Source organism: Rattus norvegicus, chromosome 1 (genome assembly GCF_021556685.1).
Source record: "Rattus norvegicus strain SHRSP/BbbUtx chromosome 1, alternate assembly SHRSP_T2T, whole genome shotgun sequence".
Classification (NCBI taxonomy): Eukaryota; Metazoa; Chordata; class Mammalia; order Rodentia; family Muridae; genus Rattus; species Rattus norvegicus.
Window position 1 is genome coordinate 164789688 of NC_141534.1, and position 18608 is coordinate 164808295.

The following is an 18608-nucleotide window of genomic DNA, read 5'->3' on the forward strand; positions in this document are numbered from 1 at the left end:
TTGTTCTGAAGTCTGACTGCCATAGAAGGAATGATACTCTTTGTTTTCCTAAACTCAACATAAGCTCATCCATCTGCAATCCCCCACCCCAATGCCTGCCTCATTGTTAACTACGAGTAAGTTTGTGGTCAACTGAAATTTATTACCATTTCCTGCCCATATAAACTTGCATTAAACTGGAAATACAAAATATTTTAGCTTACCAGCCTCAACCTCCTGACTGCTGGGATTAATACATGCACCACCATATTTACCATATACTGTTTAGTCTCTATCACCTTAAACTACTGTCAAGCTGGGGTGTGATTACTATTGTAGCTTAGAGATAGAATGCTTGACTAGCCTGTGTGAGGCTCTGAGCTAGCACCACCAGAAGAAAATTACAGAACAGAATTAAAATATCACCTTTGTTTGAGGTAAGTGTTAAACTATCTCAAGTGTCCTCGCCTACTGAGTAAGAAACCCATTTTTAGGATGAAGAAAAGATGACAGAACTCATACCTTAAGCCAACACACGTCTGTTTTCACAGCATAGTAAACCTGTATAGACTTTACAGCTTTTAAAAGATTTATTACCAACCTTTCACTTGCTACATATGTTATGCTGGATTATATTAAAATTATATATTATATATATATATATTTAACATATTATTTTACTCAAGGATTTATTAAGTAAATATTGTTATCATATTGGTATCTGCTGTGCTGGACTAGGGTCTTGAACAAGATCCAATAATTATCTTATGGATCTCAAATCATCTAATAGAACTCTCAAGGAGGTCCTGTGGCCCTCCCTTTTGATGGTAATATGGCTTCCAGGTCCCTGCCTTTTCACGTGTGTGTACTGCCTAGATGCTTTGCAGGCATGGGAATAAAGCCAGTCTTTCTAATTTTAGGAGCTATCCTTTGGTATTTGCTAAGATGTGATATTATATTTTAACCTAGTATTTTTAGTTTTAGTGTGTGGGGGACTTCACAGACCATGTATGCTTTGTTTTTTCTGGGTATATACTTAAGCTACTTAAAATTACTGATTCTGCCCTCCAAATTTTTCTTCAAAGGCTGGCTGAGATAGTTTTCTTTATATTCTAGGTCCCTAGGTTTTGAAACTCACTTCAGTGGCATAATGTGTTCTGACTGTTCCTTCTCACCCTATACCTGTCTTCCTGCAGTTACCTTGTGGGAGATGAGCTATGGGTTGTCATGGAATACTTGGCCGGAGGCTCCTTAACAGATGTGGTGACAGAAACCTGTATGGATGAAGGCCAGATAGCAGCTGTGTGCAGAGAGGTAAGGCCAAAGATCAAACAGGAAGTGACCTCCATATTACCGTCCATAAAAGTTCACACCCAAAAGAGGCTTCAGCATGGGCTCTGTCATAGTAGGAGAAGTTAGTTCTGGGACTTATCATTCACTTTGTATGCTTGTGTTTTATAATTTCTATAATCATGACTTTTTTCTCTGAAGCTAACTGTTCTGACCATGGCAAAAACATTAGAAAGTACCCAGAAGTATCTACTTAAACAGTCATAATTTCAATCTGTAGTTATAACTCTTCTAGCACATACTATTTTCCTTCATCTCTTTTATTTGGACACACATTTGTCCTTGCTTCCTGATTTGTGTACTGTGAATGGAGGAAGTTAACATTGCTAAGGAGGTAGTGGTGTGGTTCAGATAGCTAGTCAGAGAAGATTTCTTCCTTGATTTGAATATGCATCTAAATGACGTGTAGAGGCAAGCCAGCAAAGTTCTAGGATAAAGTAACTCCAGACAAAAAGCCTAGTGTGGTGGCATATACCTGCCATCCTGGCACTGGGAAGGTGGAGGCAGGAAGGTCAGAAGTCTAAGATAATCTTTGATTACATGGCAAGTTCCAGGCCAGCTTGAGATACAAGAGACCCTGCTTCAAACCAGTAAATAATCATAATTTTAGACAAAATAAACAGAAAAAAGGAGCATAAATAATACTTTTTTTCCTCATTGTAGTTAGATCTCTAGAATTCTGTGATGCTGTAATAAACTTTCTAGCAAGTTCCCATGAGAAGCAGTGTCAGCAGAGGATAGGCACATTTTCACATTTCCAAGTCAGAAAGATCATAGTGGGAATAAACAATGCTGAAGTCTGGGGTTTGGCTCTTGAGAGACTGAGGCAGGGTTTCTCCGTGTAGCCCTGACTGTCCTGGCACTCTCCCTTTCTGTAGACAAGGCTGCCCTCCAACTCAGAGATCTACTTCCTTCTTCCTCCCACTAGTGCTGGAATTAAAGGTTCACAGCACCACTGCCTGGCCCTGAGAGATAGAAAAGTTAGGAGATTGAAAAAAAGAGTGAGATTAAACATTTTATGATATAGTGTCTGAAGGTGGAAAACTTAAGGCATATGGATGAAATTAGAGTTGCATATTTATCCAGTGTTAATGAGAAGGAAATGCATTAGCAACATTGTAATTCCAAACTGGGATTTCTAGGCGTTCAGAATTCATTTACTCTACCACTAATGCATGGACCTTTTAAAAATAATTCCTTCCCAAAAGCCCCCCATCACATTCTTCCTATGAAATTTTAATACTATGGATACAATGGATAATTGTATCTGCCCTTTGGAGGGTCAAAAGTCATGTTAATTTGTTTTCACCTCTGACCTTGAAGTAAAAGCCTGGTGACTTGAGTTTAATCCTCTGAGCATTAACAATAGGAGAGAAGCAAAGCCACAGAGCTGTACTCTGATCTCTACATGACTGGTGGCTCACACACCTCAACTCCTGTAAGAATTAATAAAATAAAATCTTGACAGAAACCCTTAATTTGATCCCCAGAACTGTACCAACAGAGAACTTGGGAAGAAATATAAATTACTTGAATAAATAGTATTGTTATTCTTAAAATGTAATAGAGATCACTGTTACTTTTGATACTGCTTACTGAGACATGATCCGTATGCCGAATAATTCATCCCCTTGAATATTTCAGTATATTTATAGAGTGACTATTAAAGATATGGATTTAAAAAACAAAACACTTGGGAGCTTGAGACCATAAATGAGCTGAGAAGAGTAGTAAACATAAGGTCCTGAGTTTGATCCCAGGTACTGTGCCAGTGCCACCAAAACATGGCCAAAAATCTAAACATTATATAATAGGTGCTTTATTATTCTTTAAATCTAATAGTGATGCCTCTTCTGAGGTTCATGGGCACCAAACATACATACATGTATGATACAAATACATACATGCTGGGAAAATTCTCGCATAAAATAAAATATACAAATCTTATCTAAATTTTTTAAAAATACTGCTTACTTTTAATTAAAAAAATTCTTTTGCATTTGTGTGTATATGTGTGTGCATATACATGTATATGGTGTGTTCAGGCCAAACTGTGCATGTGGAAGTCAGAAGACAACTCTACCATGTGAATTTTAGGAATCTAGCTCAGGTCATAACATTTGGTGGCAAACTCTATTACCCACTAAGTCATTTATCTCACTTGCCCAGAACCCAACATTCTCATTTACCACTGTAACTAACGTTAGTCTGTCTGTCACTCGCTCTGTTGGGTACGTATTAAGTTTGTGTGTAAGTATTGGGGGATCATCACAATAGGTGGTTTGGTTTTTGTTTTTCCTTCCTCCCTTCCTTCCTTTCTTTCTTTTTTTTCTTTCTTTCTTTAAAAAGATTTTTTTCTCATGTTCTTTACTGGTTGTAATCATTACTAAATCTTAAAAGTCTTATCTGATGGCTCTGTGGGTCAGCACAGAATGTATGCTTAGTGTGTGTGTAAGGCCATGGTCTCAAACTTCTCAGCACTTCAAAACAAATCTGTCTTTGTAAATGATTTTTAAATATCTCTATATAGAACTTAAGACAAATTCGGGTGCCCACTGAACATTTGTCTTCATGCTTCATAAGGATGTCAAATTCAGTGTGTCCCAAATAGTACAGACTTCCTTTCCCAAAAAATTACCTACTAAAATCACTTTCATGTGTCTCCTTTCCTAGACATGGAAATATATTGATAAAATACTTTTGATTAAAGAAAAATTAGAAGACAAAATCAGCATCCAGTCTTAAAATTAATTAATTAAAATTTAAATTGTGTGTTGTGTTTGGGTTGGAGGGTTAAATGCACATGTGGATGCCCAAAGAGGCCAAAGGCATAGGATCCCCTCAAGTGAAGTGAGAGACAGTTTCACGCTGCTCAGTGTGGCCACTGAGCCGTCTCTTCAGCCTCCTCCACCTCCACCCTGCCTCGTGGGATTTTAAAAGGCTTTGTTAGGAAACAGAAGACTTGGCTATAAAGCTAGCTTTGCCTCCTTACATAGGGAAGTCTGTTTATTCCTGGAGGACTTACTTCCTTTGTCTTAAAATAACGAGGTTAATTTATTGTTAGTCTTGTGTATTATAAGTCTCTTTCTTCTGTGCATACTACTTCAACAGTGTCTACAAGCTTTGGAGTTCCTGCATTCAAACCAAGTCATTCACAGAGACATCAAGAGTGACAATATTCTGCTGGGAATGGATGGCTCTGTCAAATTAAGTAAGTAGGAGGCTTAGGAATGGTGACACTTAACTCTGCATGTCGGGCTAAGTCTCTGTTGGGATGGTAATTAAATAATAGAAACTATAACATTCATCAAAGAGACTCACGGTATTTCATAAGATATATTTATAGTCCTCTGTACTATGTTATATCTTACAGTGTCTTCTCAATCCTTTTATACATTATAACACTTTCCCTCCTGAACGCCTGCTTCCGTGTTCTCTGATAGGTGCTGGGACAAGTTAGTCACTTTTACCACCTTCTAAGAAACTGTCTAGTATGAGAGACTTGTAATGAATTAGAAAAACAGTTTTATGTAACTCTGCTCATTCCGTGATTTGTTCAGCAAATGTATTACACGCCAGTCTCTTCCGAGGTCCAGAGAAGACTGTCTTTACTACCGGCTCACAGTTTAGGTAACTGTGTAGTTTCAGTTAGTGTGAGTGAACTACAGGTAGTTTTTTTGTACAAGGTGTGGAAGCAGTTGCCCAGACAAAGAGTGTATGCCAGGAGTGGGTAGACAGTTGTGAGAGGATTCTGTCGGTGCAGGGCAAAGGGTTGATAAAAGTAGGGCCATGTTTAAGTGTTGGTGGTTGGGGTTTAATTCAGGGACTTATATCTAAAGGATAATGGAATGAGTTAATTATAAGGTTCTGAGTTATGGGAATGTTTTTTATGTATAAAGGACCAAACCATTTGGATTGAGGAAAAGGCAGGAGGCTAGAGATGTGTTCCTAATATTCCTCCTACTTCTTTTCATGGTTGAATGAGGAATGAAATAGTAGCAGTCAAGTGAGTCCTGCTTTGGTGAGACAAATTACAGAGAGCAAGCTTGCTGCCCATGTGTAAGTACACAGCACGTACTGATGGAGTATCCTAAGTGTATCTTTCCTTTCCCCATTTCTAGCTGACTTTGGATTCTGTGCACAGATAACTCCAGAGCAGAGCAAAAGGAGCACCATGGTGGGAACTCCATATTGGATGGCACCTGAAGTTGTGACACGCAAGGCCTATGGACCCAAGGTTGACATCTGGTCCCTGGGTATTATGGCAATTGAAATGATTGAGGGGGAGCCCCCATACCTCAATGAAAACCCTTTGAGAGTAAGTGTGCTCATCGTCTAGAAAATTATTTGGATTTCTGTCTCTAATCCCAGGAAATTGTACTTTTCCTGTGTACCTAGGTATAGTTACACATTTTTATAATCCTAGACTTACGAGACAATCTTTAGATTGCCAGTTTGAGACTAATTTGTCTCAAAAGCAAAAACAAGAAACTAGTGAGATGACATAGTGAGTTAAGGCTCTTCCGGCCACATCTGACAACTTGAGTGTAATCCCTGAAACCTACGTGAAGAAAAGAGAACCAGTTATCACAGCCTGCCCTCTGACTCCCACATGAGATACGTGGTATACATGTACCCACACTAAATACACAGTATACACAAAATAAACATGTAACATGCATAAAACCAAAGACAGATAGTGTTGAATTTAAAATATAAATGAATGTAAAATATTAAGTTGTCTGGGGATATAGCTCAGTTTTAGAGCTCAATCCTAGAATTGGGGGTGGGGGCAGGGAGGAAGTGCTGAGTCCTGATTATATACAAGAGATTGTTCTGATAATACAAAATGATTCTATAGTAACAGATGATAACTGCTGTGGAAAATGTCAGATAAGAGAGATTGACAGTTATAGGGAAGGTTTTATGTAGAGGAAAGTTTTCTCTTACTAGTTATTTCAGCAGAAACATGAGGTAGTTAAAGGAATAACCATGATACTTAGTCTCATGCAAGAGTTTCCAGGTATCAAGAATTTGATTTGATTTTTGACTGGAAAAATCAAAGGAGGCTATTTCCCAGGAAGGAGTGAGGAAAAAGTAGACTGGTAGCCAGAGTCGGCAATAAGAAAAGGGCCAGCCACTAAGTCTTGTGGGACAGTGTGAGAATTTGGCTTTTATTTTACATCATCAGAAGGGATTTTCAGTTAGATAATAGTAAGAGGAGATACAGTTTGTGTTTGAAATGGATCATGTCAGCTGCTTCTTTAGGAAACAGACAGTGAGAGACTGATATAATAGTTGAGGCAAGAGTGGTAGCTTGGGTGGCACTCAGAACACAGGAGAGAAGTAGACTTGGGGAGTGTTGGAAGGAAGAGCTGACAAGATGCCTTGGATGGTAAAGAAAGTGGAGTCAGCAGTCACTACATCCCTTTGCATTATTTACTTTCCTGTTTAATCTGCTGTAATTAAAGCACTGTCACCAAGGCAAGTTGTAGGAGAAAAGAATTTATTTGTGCTTATGGTTCCAAGGGAATAAGAGTTCCTGATGGTAGGGAAGTGGCATGTTTGTTAGCAGGATCTGGATGCTAAGAGCTTCTGTCTTGAAACGCATGTGAACCAGAGAACTGGAATTAGGGCAAAACCTTAAGCGCTGAAACTCTGCCTCCAGTAAGGCCTTAATGACCAGTTATAGACTGATGGGAATGAATGCCTAACTTGAATAAACCCATAGGAGCAGAAAAGGAGAAGACTAAGATGGCGTTTACAAGTATTTTCTCCTCTTACATGAGTTTTGCTATGAAGGGTGACAGGGAAATGGAACAGTATCGTGTGGAGTTGAAAAGGGGCAGCAAAAGTTTGTGTTAGTTAATGGAAGGGAATTAGCAGCAATGGAGAGGAAACAGTATACAATAAAGATGGTGATTTTGATTGTGAGCAAATATGAAGTTACTTTGGTTTACTTTCTCATTTAGTTCATTCTCCCATCTAGTGCAAGAATTCCCCCGTAAGGATATCTACCCTTAACGACATGCTCAGATCATGTTAGCTTGGATAGCTACAGTTGCTGGAAAGTGCTTCGTTATCTCAAAATGAAACTTGCTTCTCTAGTTTCTACTTTTTAGTCCCAGCTTTGCTGTCTCACTCCACAAATAACACATCCTCCTCTGCCTCAGATAGGAGGTTAATCAGTGTGGTGTGATGGAGATAACACTGCGATTAGAGTCAGCACTCAACAGTGAGTGCCACAGCTGGGTAGCCGTACATGTGAAATGGGGATAATCATCCTTGCCCGCCTCTTACTCAGAGTTACTGTGGTCATTTAAAATGAGACTGGGTAGCTGGGTGTGGTGGTAGTACACACATTTAATGCACTGGGAGTCAGAGGCAGGCAAATCTCTTCAGTTCCAGGCCAGCCTGGTCTAAAGAGTGAGTTCCAGGTCAGCCAGGGCTGTACAGAGAAGCCCTGTCTTGAAAATCAAAACAAAACAAACAAAAGAGTCAAAGATGGACAGACAGAGGGGGAAAAAATCTTTATAATTAAAGAGCTTAATGTTTATGGAAATTTACTATTACTATATTTTTCTTCTCCCAAGAGCTGCTTCATTTAAGGGGCAGGGAAGCAGCAGAGAAACAGTTGCTGTCTAACCAAACATGACTTTTTACAGTTCTCTTGGGTGAAAGTGTCAGCAGCAGATTTCTGCCAGCAACTAAAGAGACGTTTAACTTGCTATGCCAAGTAAAGAATAAACCCTTAGGTTTGTCACACCTCGTACATTTACAAAGTGCTTTCCAAATGCACTCTTTATTGTTGTGGATATATAAAGAATTGTTTTATTAGCAAAGACGTTATATGTTACGTGCATATATATAGTCACATGACCTTGAATGTTAAACCTGATCCTTGGGTTAGTATATTCTCTTCAGGGCATCAGAGCTGCATCAGAGCTGTGTGTTAGAGCATACATAGCTGTGGATCTCCAGAGAGCATGTCTAGATACCAACAGAGAGAGCCTCAGTGAGAACACAACATGATTCTTCCTTTGTATCGCTAGGCCTTGTACCTCATTGCTACCAATGGGACGCCAGAGCTTCAGAACCCAGAGAAGTTGTCAGCTATTTTCCGGGACTTTTTGAACCGCTGTCTTGAGATGGATGTGGAGAAGAGAGGTTCAGCTAAAGAGCTACTGCAGGTAACGTCCTCCTGCAGGGGGGTGCCTACCCAAGCCCTTGATCGTATCTTGTCTGAGGTTGCTGATTTAGACTTCTCTCCTACCATCTCACTTTGTATTTGGGCCTTTGCCTAAAGTTGTCTTTCAGTTTCTTCTTCAGTCTGTTTAAACTTTCCACGTTTTCGTAGGTTGAGCTCATAGTCTACTTTCTGAGCTTCTCTTCAAGTTTTTTTCTTTGTCTTTCAGATGGCTTTTATTTTGCCTGAATTCCTCTGTCAGAGTTTGGGTGTTGAGAAGTAGCTCTTTGAGGAGTTTAATTTTGTACAAGTTGCATTTACTGGGGTACATGTAACAGTGCAAAGAAACATCAGTCTGGGCAGTGGTTCCCAACCTTCCTAATGCTATGACCCTTTAATAAAGTTCCTCATGTTGTGAATCCCCAACCATAAGATCACTGCATTGCCACTTCGTAACTGTGACTTTGTTACTGTTATGAATTATAATGTAAATATCTGATAGGCAGGCTATCTGTTAGACAGCTCTTATGAAAGGGTCTTCCAATGACCCACAGGTTGAGAACCAGTGGTCTGAGGGGAGTGCAGTTTTGGAGTCCCTAGAGCGTCATCATCTGCCCTCTTGAGATGTTGGCAGCAATGCTCTGTCTGTCTGGAGTGAAAATCCTTAAGTGTGTTGTGAGATCCAGAGTTGGCTTTACCAAGTACTTCATCCTGAAGTCGCAGCTTAGTTCATATGGTTTCAAAACTACCTTTAGCAAGTGACATCATTCATAGCATTTATTTTGATATGATTTCTTATGCCTTTTACTGAAGCGCAGACTGATAATTTAAGTATCACATGAAGGTTTGTGGTGATGACACTTTATGCCTACAGATCAATCAGTTTACTGTGTATCACTAGGCCAGAGCATGACTAACCAAAATACACAAAACAGGCCCTTAGCACACTGCCCTGAGTTAGTTAATTATGAGCCCCCCTATTTTGACACTCTGCTGTAACTTCTGTTTTATTACTATCTGGGTTTCTTCTTATATAGGGACTGACTAGGAGTTAGTTAGTGTTCAGAAAATACAGAGTTGAATAGAGATGTTTACTTACCTGCATGTTTAACATCTCTAAGTGAGGCTACTGTTTATAGCACTGGCCAAGTAGGTATGGGATCTGGGTTCTGCAAAGTATAAGCTGTTATTTGTAGGATCCTTTGGGATGAAAAGCCTCCTTAAACACATGGTACAATATAGAATCCCTTTGCCTTCCATATCATTTGTGTGCTGGAAACTTTAGGCATTGGGAAATATACCAATGCTGTGCTAAGTCTGTGATAGTTGTAAACATTCCTTGTTAGGTGCCAATTTGTAGCTGTTAAAAGTGCCCCCTGGAGTTTTCTTCCTGATATAGCAATGTTCTTAATAAGTGTACTACCGTGGCTCTCCTAATTCTGGTACTAAGCCCTATGAATGTAAATGCTTTCACAGCAAGCCTGCGAGTTACAGGATTGGTTGTTCCCATTTATGTCGTAACTTTTGCCTGATTATACAGTTGACAAATAGCAGATATGGGGTCTCAGCATTATCTGTTCAGCTCTCAAGAGTATATGCTCTTACTGCTTCTGTAGACTCAAAAATTGTCAGAGCTGGAAGGTTTATAGGACTTACCTACTTTACTTTGTTGAGAGAAGGAAATGGAGGCTTCCTGCTGGGTATTGGATGCTGCTGCTCTTGTCAGAAGAGTTAGAAAACTAGAACCTCAGACCCAGTTCTGCAGCTTGTCAGTGTTACCTGGTAAACGTTCAGATCCTAGGCTTTTCAGAAACTTAAGCCATGAAGTCTCGTGTCTCTTCTCCTGTGAGAACATACATAGTATAGATATATACAGGATGAGATACTGGATTCATATCTTCAAGCTTTGGTGAAGATCACCTAGGTCTCAGTTCCTCTGTGTATCCTGTCTCTGTCCCAGTGAGCTGAATCAGCTTTCAGCACAGAATGCCTCTACACAACTTCATGTGCGTGTCTGTCCACATACATAACAATACTAACTAGGGATTATAGGAATGATGGAAGAATGAGATGTTTTTCAGAAAAAGAAATTCAGCTCTGATCTTTATTATCAAATGGAAGAAACGGTCAATATCTTCCAGACAAATGTAAAAAACAAACAAATACAAACAACCCACCAGTATAAGAGGTTCAGAGCTACAGAAAGAATTATTTTCTGTAACATTTTTATATGGTATTTTCTCTTAAAAATTTTTTAAATTGGAAATATGGCTCAAAGTACATCCCAATGAAAATAATTTTGTAAAGGACCTTAAAGTCCTTACCGGGACACTTATCCTTGCTGGAGTCAATGATTGGACAAAGGTTCTTAGCCATGTATGATGCGTGCTGATAGTCCCAGCTGAGGGCTGGAGTTTCAGACTAAGGATTAGTGTCTTCTCCAGAAAGAATACTCTGTTATTGCAGAAGTTTGAATTTACCTAGAAACAAAAAAAAAAATCATACAAAATGAACTTTTTGTCCACTTCTTTCACTCAAAGTGTCTGTGGATCCATTGTGCTGTGCTGTCAGTGTGTTAGTTACTGTGTTAATATTCTGTATAATGCCATATGAATATGAAACTATTAATCCTTCCTTTGAGGTTTTTCTTACATTACTGACTTACAAATAAAACTTGTATACTTGGCTAATGAGAGAACCAAGTTACTGGGTATGAGCACGTGCTGCCAAGTCTGACGACCTGAGGACAATTTCCCTGCGCCTGTAATAGTGAAATGAAGTCATTTGCAAATTGTCATTGGGTGCACACACACACACACACACACACACATACACACACACACATCATGGCATACATGCATGCATGCGTGCACCACACACATACAAAGATAGTAAGTTTTCTCCTTCAATTCAAGATTAATCTGGCAATGATGCCCCTATTGTCTTGTAAGAATGGCAAATTCTTACTCTTTACTTTTTCTTCTTCTAGCATCAATTCCTGAAGATTGCCAAGCCTCTCTCCAGCCTGACTCCACTGATTGCTGCAGCAAAAGAGGCAACCAAGAACAATCACTGAAACCACGCTCACCCCAGCCTCATGTGCCAAGCCTTCTATGAAATAAACACTCGTTTCGGGAACTCCGACCCCTCATGTCCTCTTCTCCTTTCCTTGCTTCTCCCATTTCCTGATCTAGTGCTCTCAAGACTTTGATCCTTGGAAACCGTCTAGCACTGAAGAGAACCGCAACCGATGACTAATCCAGCAGAGGCCATTTCTAAATAGGAATTCCCTTTAGCTTGTGGGCATGGAGGGGACTGATGAGCAAGGGTTTACCTGAATAAACCTGTTTCTACGAAACAGAAATCTCAACCATCCCATTCCTTACCCCTCACAATCAGTTCTTAACTCTATAAACTTATGGTTTGATAGCATTATCAATTTGCTATCAGTTGAAATTGCTTTTGTTTTTTATTTCTGTGACCAAATTGCCCAAACACTTCATTGTATTTGAAAACCAGAACAGCTTTGAAATGCCACGGGGCCTGATAATCTGCCAGGGACATGAAGAGGCTCTGTTTCCTGAACCATGACCTTGGTGCAGCTGATCCTGACATGGGAGAACTACCATGTTTTTCTTTGTGTGTGCTTCTAGCAGCTGTTTTGGAGAACCATAGCCCAGTAGTGTTCCCGTGCTATTTCTAGTGAAATGGTCTTAGCTATGTAGCAGCTTTTGATTCCCTGCATCCCCTAGGCTGCTGCCTGCATTCTGTCCTTATTTATAGCATTGAGAGATTTCCTAGAGCACATGCTAAGTAAGAGAAGTGTGAGAAGTCAGAGGGAAAGTGCAGCTACTTTTAGCACATGGCTGGCTCTAGCACCTGTCCAGCTATACTTGTGTGATATTTCAAGATGTCAGCCTGTTTCTACCTGAGACTAGATCTTCTGGTAGCTTAACTATTTCAGTCAAAAGAGAAGGTCTGCAAATACGAGGTGATGTGCTGCTAGTAATAAGGGGACCCTGTTTTTAGGTGCATGACCAAGTTCTCTGCAAGTGGACATGCTTACTCTGGATATTACAGATGTTTGCTACCTCCTGCTCTCTTCGTGGTTTTGGTTCTCCTGCTGTGGTAGGATGCTTGGCCAGCATTGTGGCTTGTCATGTCAGCCCCACTGACTACCTTGTCATGCTCAGAGGTCCTACTGCCTCAGCAGCACAAGTTTCTATTTCCTTCAATAAAAGGAGATGAAAATACTCTACAGGAAGTGTGTCTTTTTTCCCCTCTTTTTCTGTTGAAGTGAATCATGAAGTAATCATGATTCTTCATGAACTGTTTGAAAGTAAGTTGCAGTAGGATGTCCCTTTGTCATTATAGACATCCATCTGTAGACTTTTGCTTCTGTCTTAGGGATTTATTGCTGTGAAGAGACATCATGACCATGGCAACTCTTACAAAGGAAAATATTTAATTGAGGTCAGCATATTGTCATGGCGGGAAGCATGGCGGTGTGCAGGCAGACATGGTTCTGGAGAAGGAGTTAAGAGTTCTACATCTTGATCCACAAGCAGCAGGAGACTGTCACACTGGCCAGACTTGAGCTTTAGTGACACTTCTTCCAACAAAGCCCCACATCCTAATACTGCCACTCCCTACAAACAGGCATTTGAATCTGTGAGTCCTGGGGCATCCCTATTCAAACCACCACACTTCTAAAAACAATTTTCAGTTTAGTTATACATTAAAAAAACTTAGCAAAACCAAAACAGCAACAACAAAATGTGTTGTTTAAAGACTAATTGTAAATACACATGTATTTAGTGCCCATATAAGAAACGGAACACATCTAGTGTCCTAGAACTCTCTTCAACCTGCCATTCCCTTATGCCAACCCCAACTCCCAGCAACCACTGCTACACTTAGGTAAATCATATGCAGCCTGTACTTTCACAATATACAAATATATTCCACAGCAGCTCATTCTCCCAGGTTGGTTCTCAGGACGATGTAATTGTATATAGGTCTAGTCTAAGAACTGAGAGTGATGGGGCTAGGCAGATCGATACTCCAACTTGTTAAGATAAGCACAGATTCAACTTCCAGTTGAAAAGGATAACCTCTAAGATGACCAAATACAACAACAGCTGCTGTAGGTCTAAGGTCTTGGCAAACTGAGATTTTTCTGCTCAGGGGTATCTGTCCTCAGGGTGCAGTCAAAGTGTCCTGGGCTGCCATTCACAAAGTACTTAGAGTACTTTCCCAGGCTCGCTGGTGTTGGTAGAATTCACTTCTATCATAGAAGCCAACAATCTAGAGCAGTGGTTCTCAACTTTCCCAATGCTATGACCCTTCAATATAGTGAGTTCTTCCTGTTGTGGTGGCCCCAACCATAAAATTAGTTTTGTTGCTACTTTGTAACTAATTTTGCTACTGTTATGAATAGTAATGTAAGTATCTGTGCTTTCTGATGGTCTTAGGCTGGAAGGGCCCTAAAGGGGCCTCCACCACCATGTTGAGACCTGCTGATCTAGAGGAAACAAGTAGCGTAATGTAACTGAAATCTATTGAGTGTTCCATTTTGGCTCACCCACAGTAAGTATGTCCTTGAATAAACTACTTAAAGCATCCGAACTTCAACTTCCAGATCTAAAGCAGGTGTAATAATAGCGTCTACTCTAAGTTCCTGAGGAAATAAAATCGTTTCTGCTGAGCATTTGGTACGATCCCGGGAAATGGCAAATGCAGACCTATTTTGTAATGCTTGAAGTGACCTGGTTTGTCAGGAGACTTTATGCTAACTCTGACTCTCACTGGCACTAAAATAGGAACCTTATATAATAATCTATATCTGGGAGTCTAAGTTATACTTTTAACATTTTGATCAAAACTAGTTTCTAATCATAAAATCAACAGCCACTTAAACATTGGTAAAACTTGTATCTGGTCGGGCATGGGGGTGACGGTATGTAATCCTAATTTTGGGGAGATAAATACAGGAAAATAGCATGGGTGAATCGTGTTACTGTGTCTCAAAAAAGAGACCAAAATAATATATGTGATCAAAGGTGCTTGTCCAGACTGTTAAAAAAGCAGAAAAACAAAACCGAGCTTCTTTTCTTGGTAAGTTGCTAAGTGATAAAAACCTAATAGTATTTCATATCTCTTTTAGACTTGGAGTTCAAAAATTTTTATTAGGGTTGTATTAAAAGCAAAGGGAAATTGGGGGGCTGGAGAGATGACTCAGCAGTTAGGGGCTCTTGCAGAAGACCTAACTCCAGCACCAGGATCTGACTTCCTCTTTGTGTCTGTAGGCACCCACACACGTGGCATACACTCACACAGACATACACATAAAAATAAAGGGAGATTTGGATGTCAGGAAGATGCTCAGCAGATAAAGGCACTCATGCAGCCTGCTGACGTGAGTTTCAATGCACGCACAAGCACGCACACACAACAAAAGAAATTCAAAAGTAATACACAATTTTTTTTTTCTTTTAAGAAGGGTCAGACAACCTTTGTCAGACAAACACTACGCATACTTAACAAAGCATTTAACAAAAGCTTCATCCACGGTTTGGGCGTGAGGCTTTGCTGCTGGATGGTTGTCGAGGGTCTGGCACCAAGCCTCAGCATGCTGCCAAGAAAAAGAAACCAGAAGCTGGCACCAGACAGGTGGCATATGTACTCAAGAGTATATCCCTTCCTTCATGTCTCCGCTCTCATTCTGTCGACTTAGATAAACGCCAACCTTCGACCGTTTACTCGTTCTTCAGCCCGAGCACTGAGTAGTAAAACTGCTCTCAGAATAGAGAAGTTATAACTGGTTTGGAGAACTACTGCACTCAGCTTCAAACTGCCGAGAACTTAGGGGCTGGCTACAGTTTTTAAGTTACCAACATTTATTTGGCTGAGAAATCTCTAAGCTAAGGGGAACCTCTATCACCGCAGGGGCTTACATGTGTGTTCATGCTTCCATGTTTGTGACTATGTTTCCCAAGTGTTTGAAAAATACAGGCTTTCTAGTTAACAGAAAACACCAACCAATCTTGTGGGGTTTAGTTGGTTGGTTGGGTTTTTTTGTTTGTTTGTTTGTTTTGTTTTTGCAGAATTTGTCAAAAAAAAATAGTGTGCAGGCTGGGATATAGCTCAGCAATAAAATACTTAACATGTTCAAGGAGCCTCGAGTTAAAACCTCAGTGTTGTCAAAATAAGTGCACAAAGCGAAAGATGAAAAGATGATACAACACTGCTCATCACAAAAGATTTTTATCTCAAGTTTCCTTATAAAAATTGTTGACCTAAAATTCTAAAGAGTCTGGAGTGTTAAAGAAACAAATGAATGACGGGCTTTCAGTTTTTAATTTTGAAAGAATTAAAAGAAACAAGCACAGTTTCCCCAAAGTCAGTGAGGTGGCTTAGTGAATAGATGTGCTTGAGTTCAAGCCCTGAAATTCACATGGTGGAAACAGAGAACCCAGTCCCAGAAGTCATCCTCTGACTTCCACATGTATGTACATATGTCTGCACATGCATTCATGCATACACACACACACACAAAACACACACACACACACACACACACACACACACACTAAATGTAAAAACAAAATTAACTCCCTCAAACAAAAACAGTGTCTTTAACACAATCTTACTGGAGTTCTTCACTCTTATTTTTTTTTCTAGGATCAGATAGGGTTCAACAAAGTGAACCTCCATGGCAAAAGTCAGTTGAACTGAATGAACATTGTATCTACAAAACCGAGCCAGTTCTGTTGGGATAAAAAAACAAAACAAAACAAAAAAAAAAAACCCAAACACTATCTCCCTATGATCAGTGAGAGCCTGTGGTTTTAAGAAACCACAATCCCCAAGTCAGCTTTCACTACTGATTTCTAACAGCCTCCCACAAAAACGTGTTAAATACATTCATTCTTTGAATGGAATATGCGACTAGACTTACTTGATCGATTCTTTCATATTCTTTTTGGCCTGTTTTGAATGCTTTCATTTTGTTTGTCTTGCTTACCCATGGATCAGGCTCACACCCAAGACACCAGAGCCACAGCTTACTTCAGTGTCACCTGATACAAGATGGGATGGTGGGGAGGGGCTCTCAAGAAGCAATCAGAATGAAATTTTGAAGAAGTCTACATATCACAAAAGACTGCTCAACCTTTTGACCTCTACCTAATCTCAGAGGGTGCCAGCTTAGGGTTTCAGAATCTGATTGGGAAGAAAGGGTAAATAATTCAAGGCTTAAGCTTCTTCTCTTCATCTACACAGTCATCATTCCGTGCACCAGGCAACTATAAGGCATACTCACTGGAGTTTAGTGTAGTCAGAAAAGATGCAGCCCCTGAATGCATTCAAAGGGTTGGTCGTCCGTAGCTTCTAACAAGTACTTAGTTAAACAACCGTTAACTGACTCTTGCCAAGAGCTTCAATTGGCATAAAGAGATGAGTAGATGTAGTTATCTTAGTTGCTTTTCTATAGCCATGGCAAAACACCATGGTCGAAGAAATTTAGGGAAGAGTTTCCTGGGGAAATTTAGGGAAGAGTTTCAGAAGTGAGCCCATGACCATCATGGCATACATGGTGGTAGAGTTGGGTGTGGCAGCAGGCATGGCCTACAGTAGTAGCTGAGAGCTTACATTTTGACTCAGAGAGCGCTAACTGGGAATAGATGGGCTTTTTTTTTTTTTTAAAGATTTATTTTTATTTATTACATATCTAAGTACACCGTAGCTGTCTTCAGATACACCAGAAGAGGGCATCAGATCTCTTTACAGATGGTTGTGAGCCACCATGTGGTTGCTGGGAATTGAACTCATGACCTCTGGAAGAGCAGTTGGGTGCTCTTAACCACTGAGCCATCTCTCCAGCCCATGGGCTTTTGAAACCTCAAAGCCTACCCACAGTGACACACAGACTCCAACAAGGCCATGCCTCTTAATCCTTCTCAAACAGTTCCACCTGCTGGAATCAAGTACTCAAACGTAGGAGCCTATGAGGGCCGTTCTCATTCAAACCATTACCGTGGTCTAGCCAGTAGCAAACAAAAGTAATTACCACCAATGTGGCTAATGCAGTAGTAAGATGTTTATTTTGAAGGAGATAGAGGGTATTTAGAATCCACTGACAAGGCATAGCAATGAACAATATTTTCCCGAGCTGAGCCTCACGTCAAGACTTACTCAAAGAGGCTGGAGAGATGACTCACTGGTTAAGAGCACTGGCTGCTCTTTAGAGTACCCAGGTTCAATTCCTAGCACCCACAAGGCAGCCCACAACCATCAGTAACTCCAGTCCCAGGTGATCTGACATCCTCTTCTGGTATACATACATATATACATGCATGCATGCATGCATGCATGCATACATACATACATACATACATATTTACATACATATGTGTATTTACACACACACATAGTTATAGTTATAGTTATATATAGTTACTGGATAAAAGTTGAGAGCAAGAAGAGGGTCTGGCAGTAGGGACAGCATAAGTAAAGACACATGATGGCATGAGAGATCAGATCAAGGCTTTGTAGGTGCCACTGTCCCCTGTTGCTGCTTGCTGCAACCATAGTTAATCCTACGGTGTCCTTCAATATCACGACTCACAGTGAGCCCTTAGACTGCATCTGCTTTAAGCTGTTTGCAGACAGAGTTTCAAAGACAGCAGAAAACATTCATGCTCTGAGTCCTGTAGAAGAAGGATTTGGTTATAACGGTTCTTCTTTTCACAGAATTATTCCAGGATTCATGAGCCAAGTTGGCAATTTTACATGCCACAATGGCACCGGCAGCAGGTCCACTTATGGGGAAATATTTGAGGTGAGAACTTCATCCTGAACCACACGGTTCCAGGCATCTTGTCCATGGCAAACACTAGACCAAACACAAATGGTTCTTTTTCCATGTTAACTGCAAAGCCTGAGTGCCTGGGTGGCAAACATGTGGACTCTGGGAAGGTGGTAGAGGCATGAACGTTATGGGAGCCATGGAGCATTTTTGGTCCAGGAAGCATTTTTGGACCTGCAAGATGATCACCAGTGCTTACTGTGGACAACTCTAATTTTTCTGACT

At 40.3% G+C, this 18608-nt stretch overlaps 1 protein-coding gene and 1 pseudogene across 10 annotated transcripts in view; both read left to right on the plus strand.

Annotated features, from left to right (window-relative positions):
* Pak1 (p21 (RAC1) activated kinase 1) overlaps nucleotides 1-12773 on the plus strand; it is a 114863-nt gene extending 102090 nt beyond the window's left edge. For all 10 annotated transcript variants that reach the window (XM_087551554.1, XM_087551558.1, NM_017198.3 and 7 more), the window contains 5 exon segments: nucleotides 1176-1293; nucleotides 4441-4540; nucleotides 5451-5647; nucleotides 8382-8519; nucleotides 11505-12773. In XM_087551554.1, the coding sequence (XP_087407680.1) occupies nucleotides 1176-1293; nucleotides 4441-4540; nucleotides 5451-5647; nucleotides 8382-8519; nucleotides 11505-11591 (640 nt within the window). In that variant the 3' untranslated portion in view covers nucleotides 11592-12773.
* Nucleotides 12774-14462: 1689 nt separating this feature from the next.
* Nucleotides 14463-18597, plus strand: LOC148007760 (peptidyl-prolyl cis-trans isomerase A pseudogene; annotated as a pseudogene).
* The last annotated feature ends 11 nt before the right edge of the window (nucleotides 18598-18608 follow it).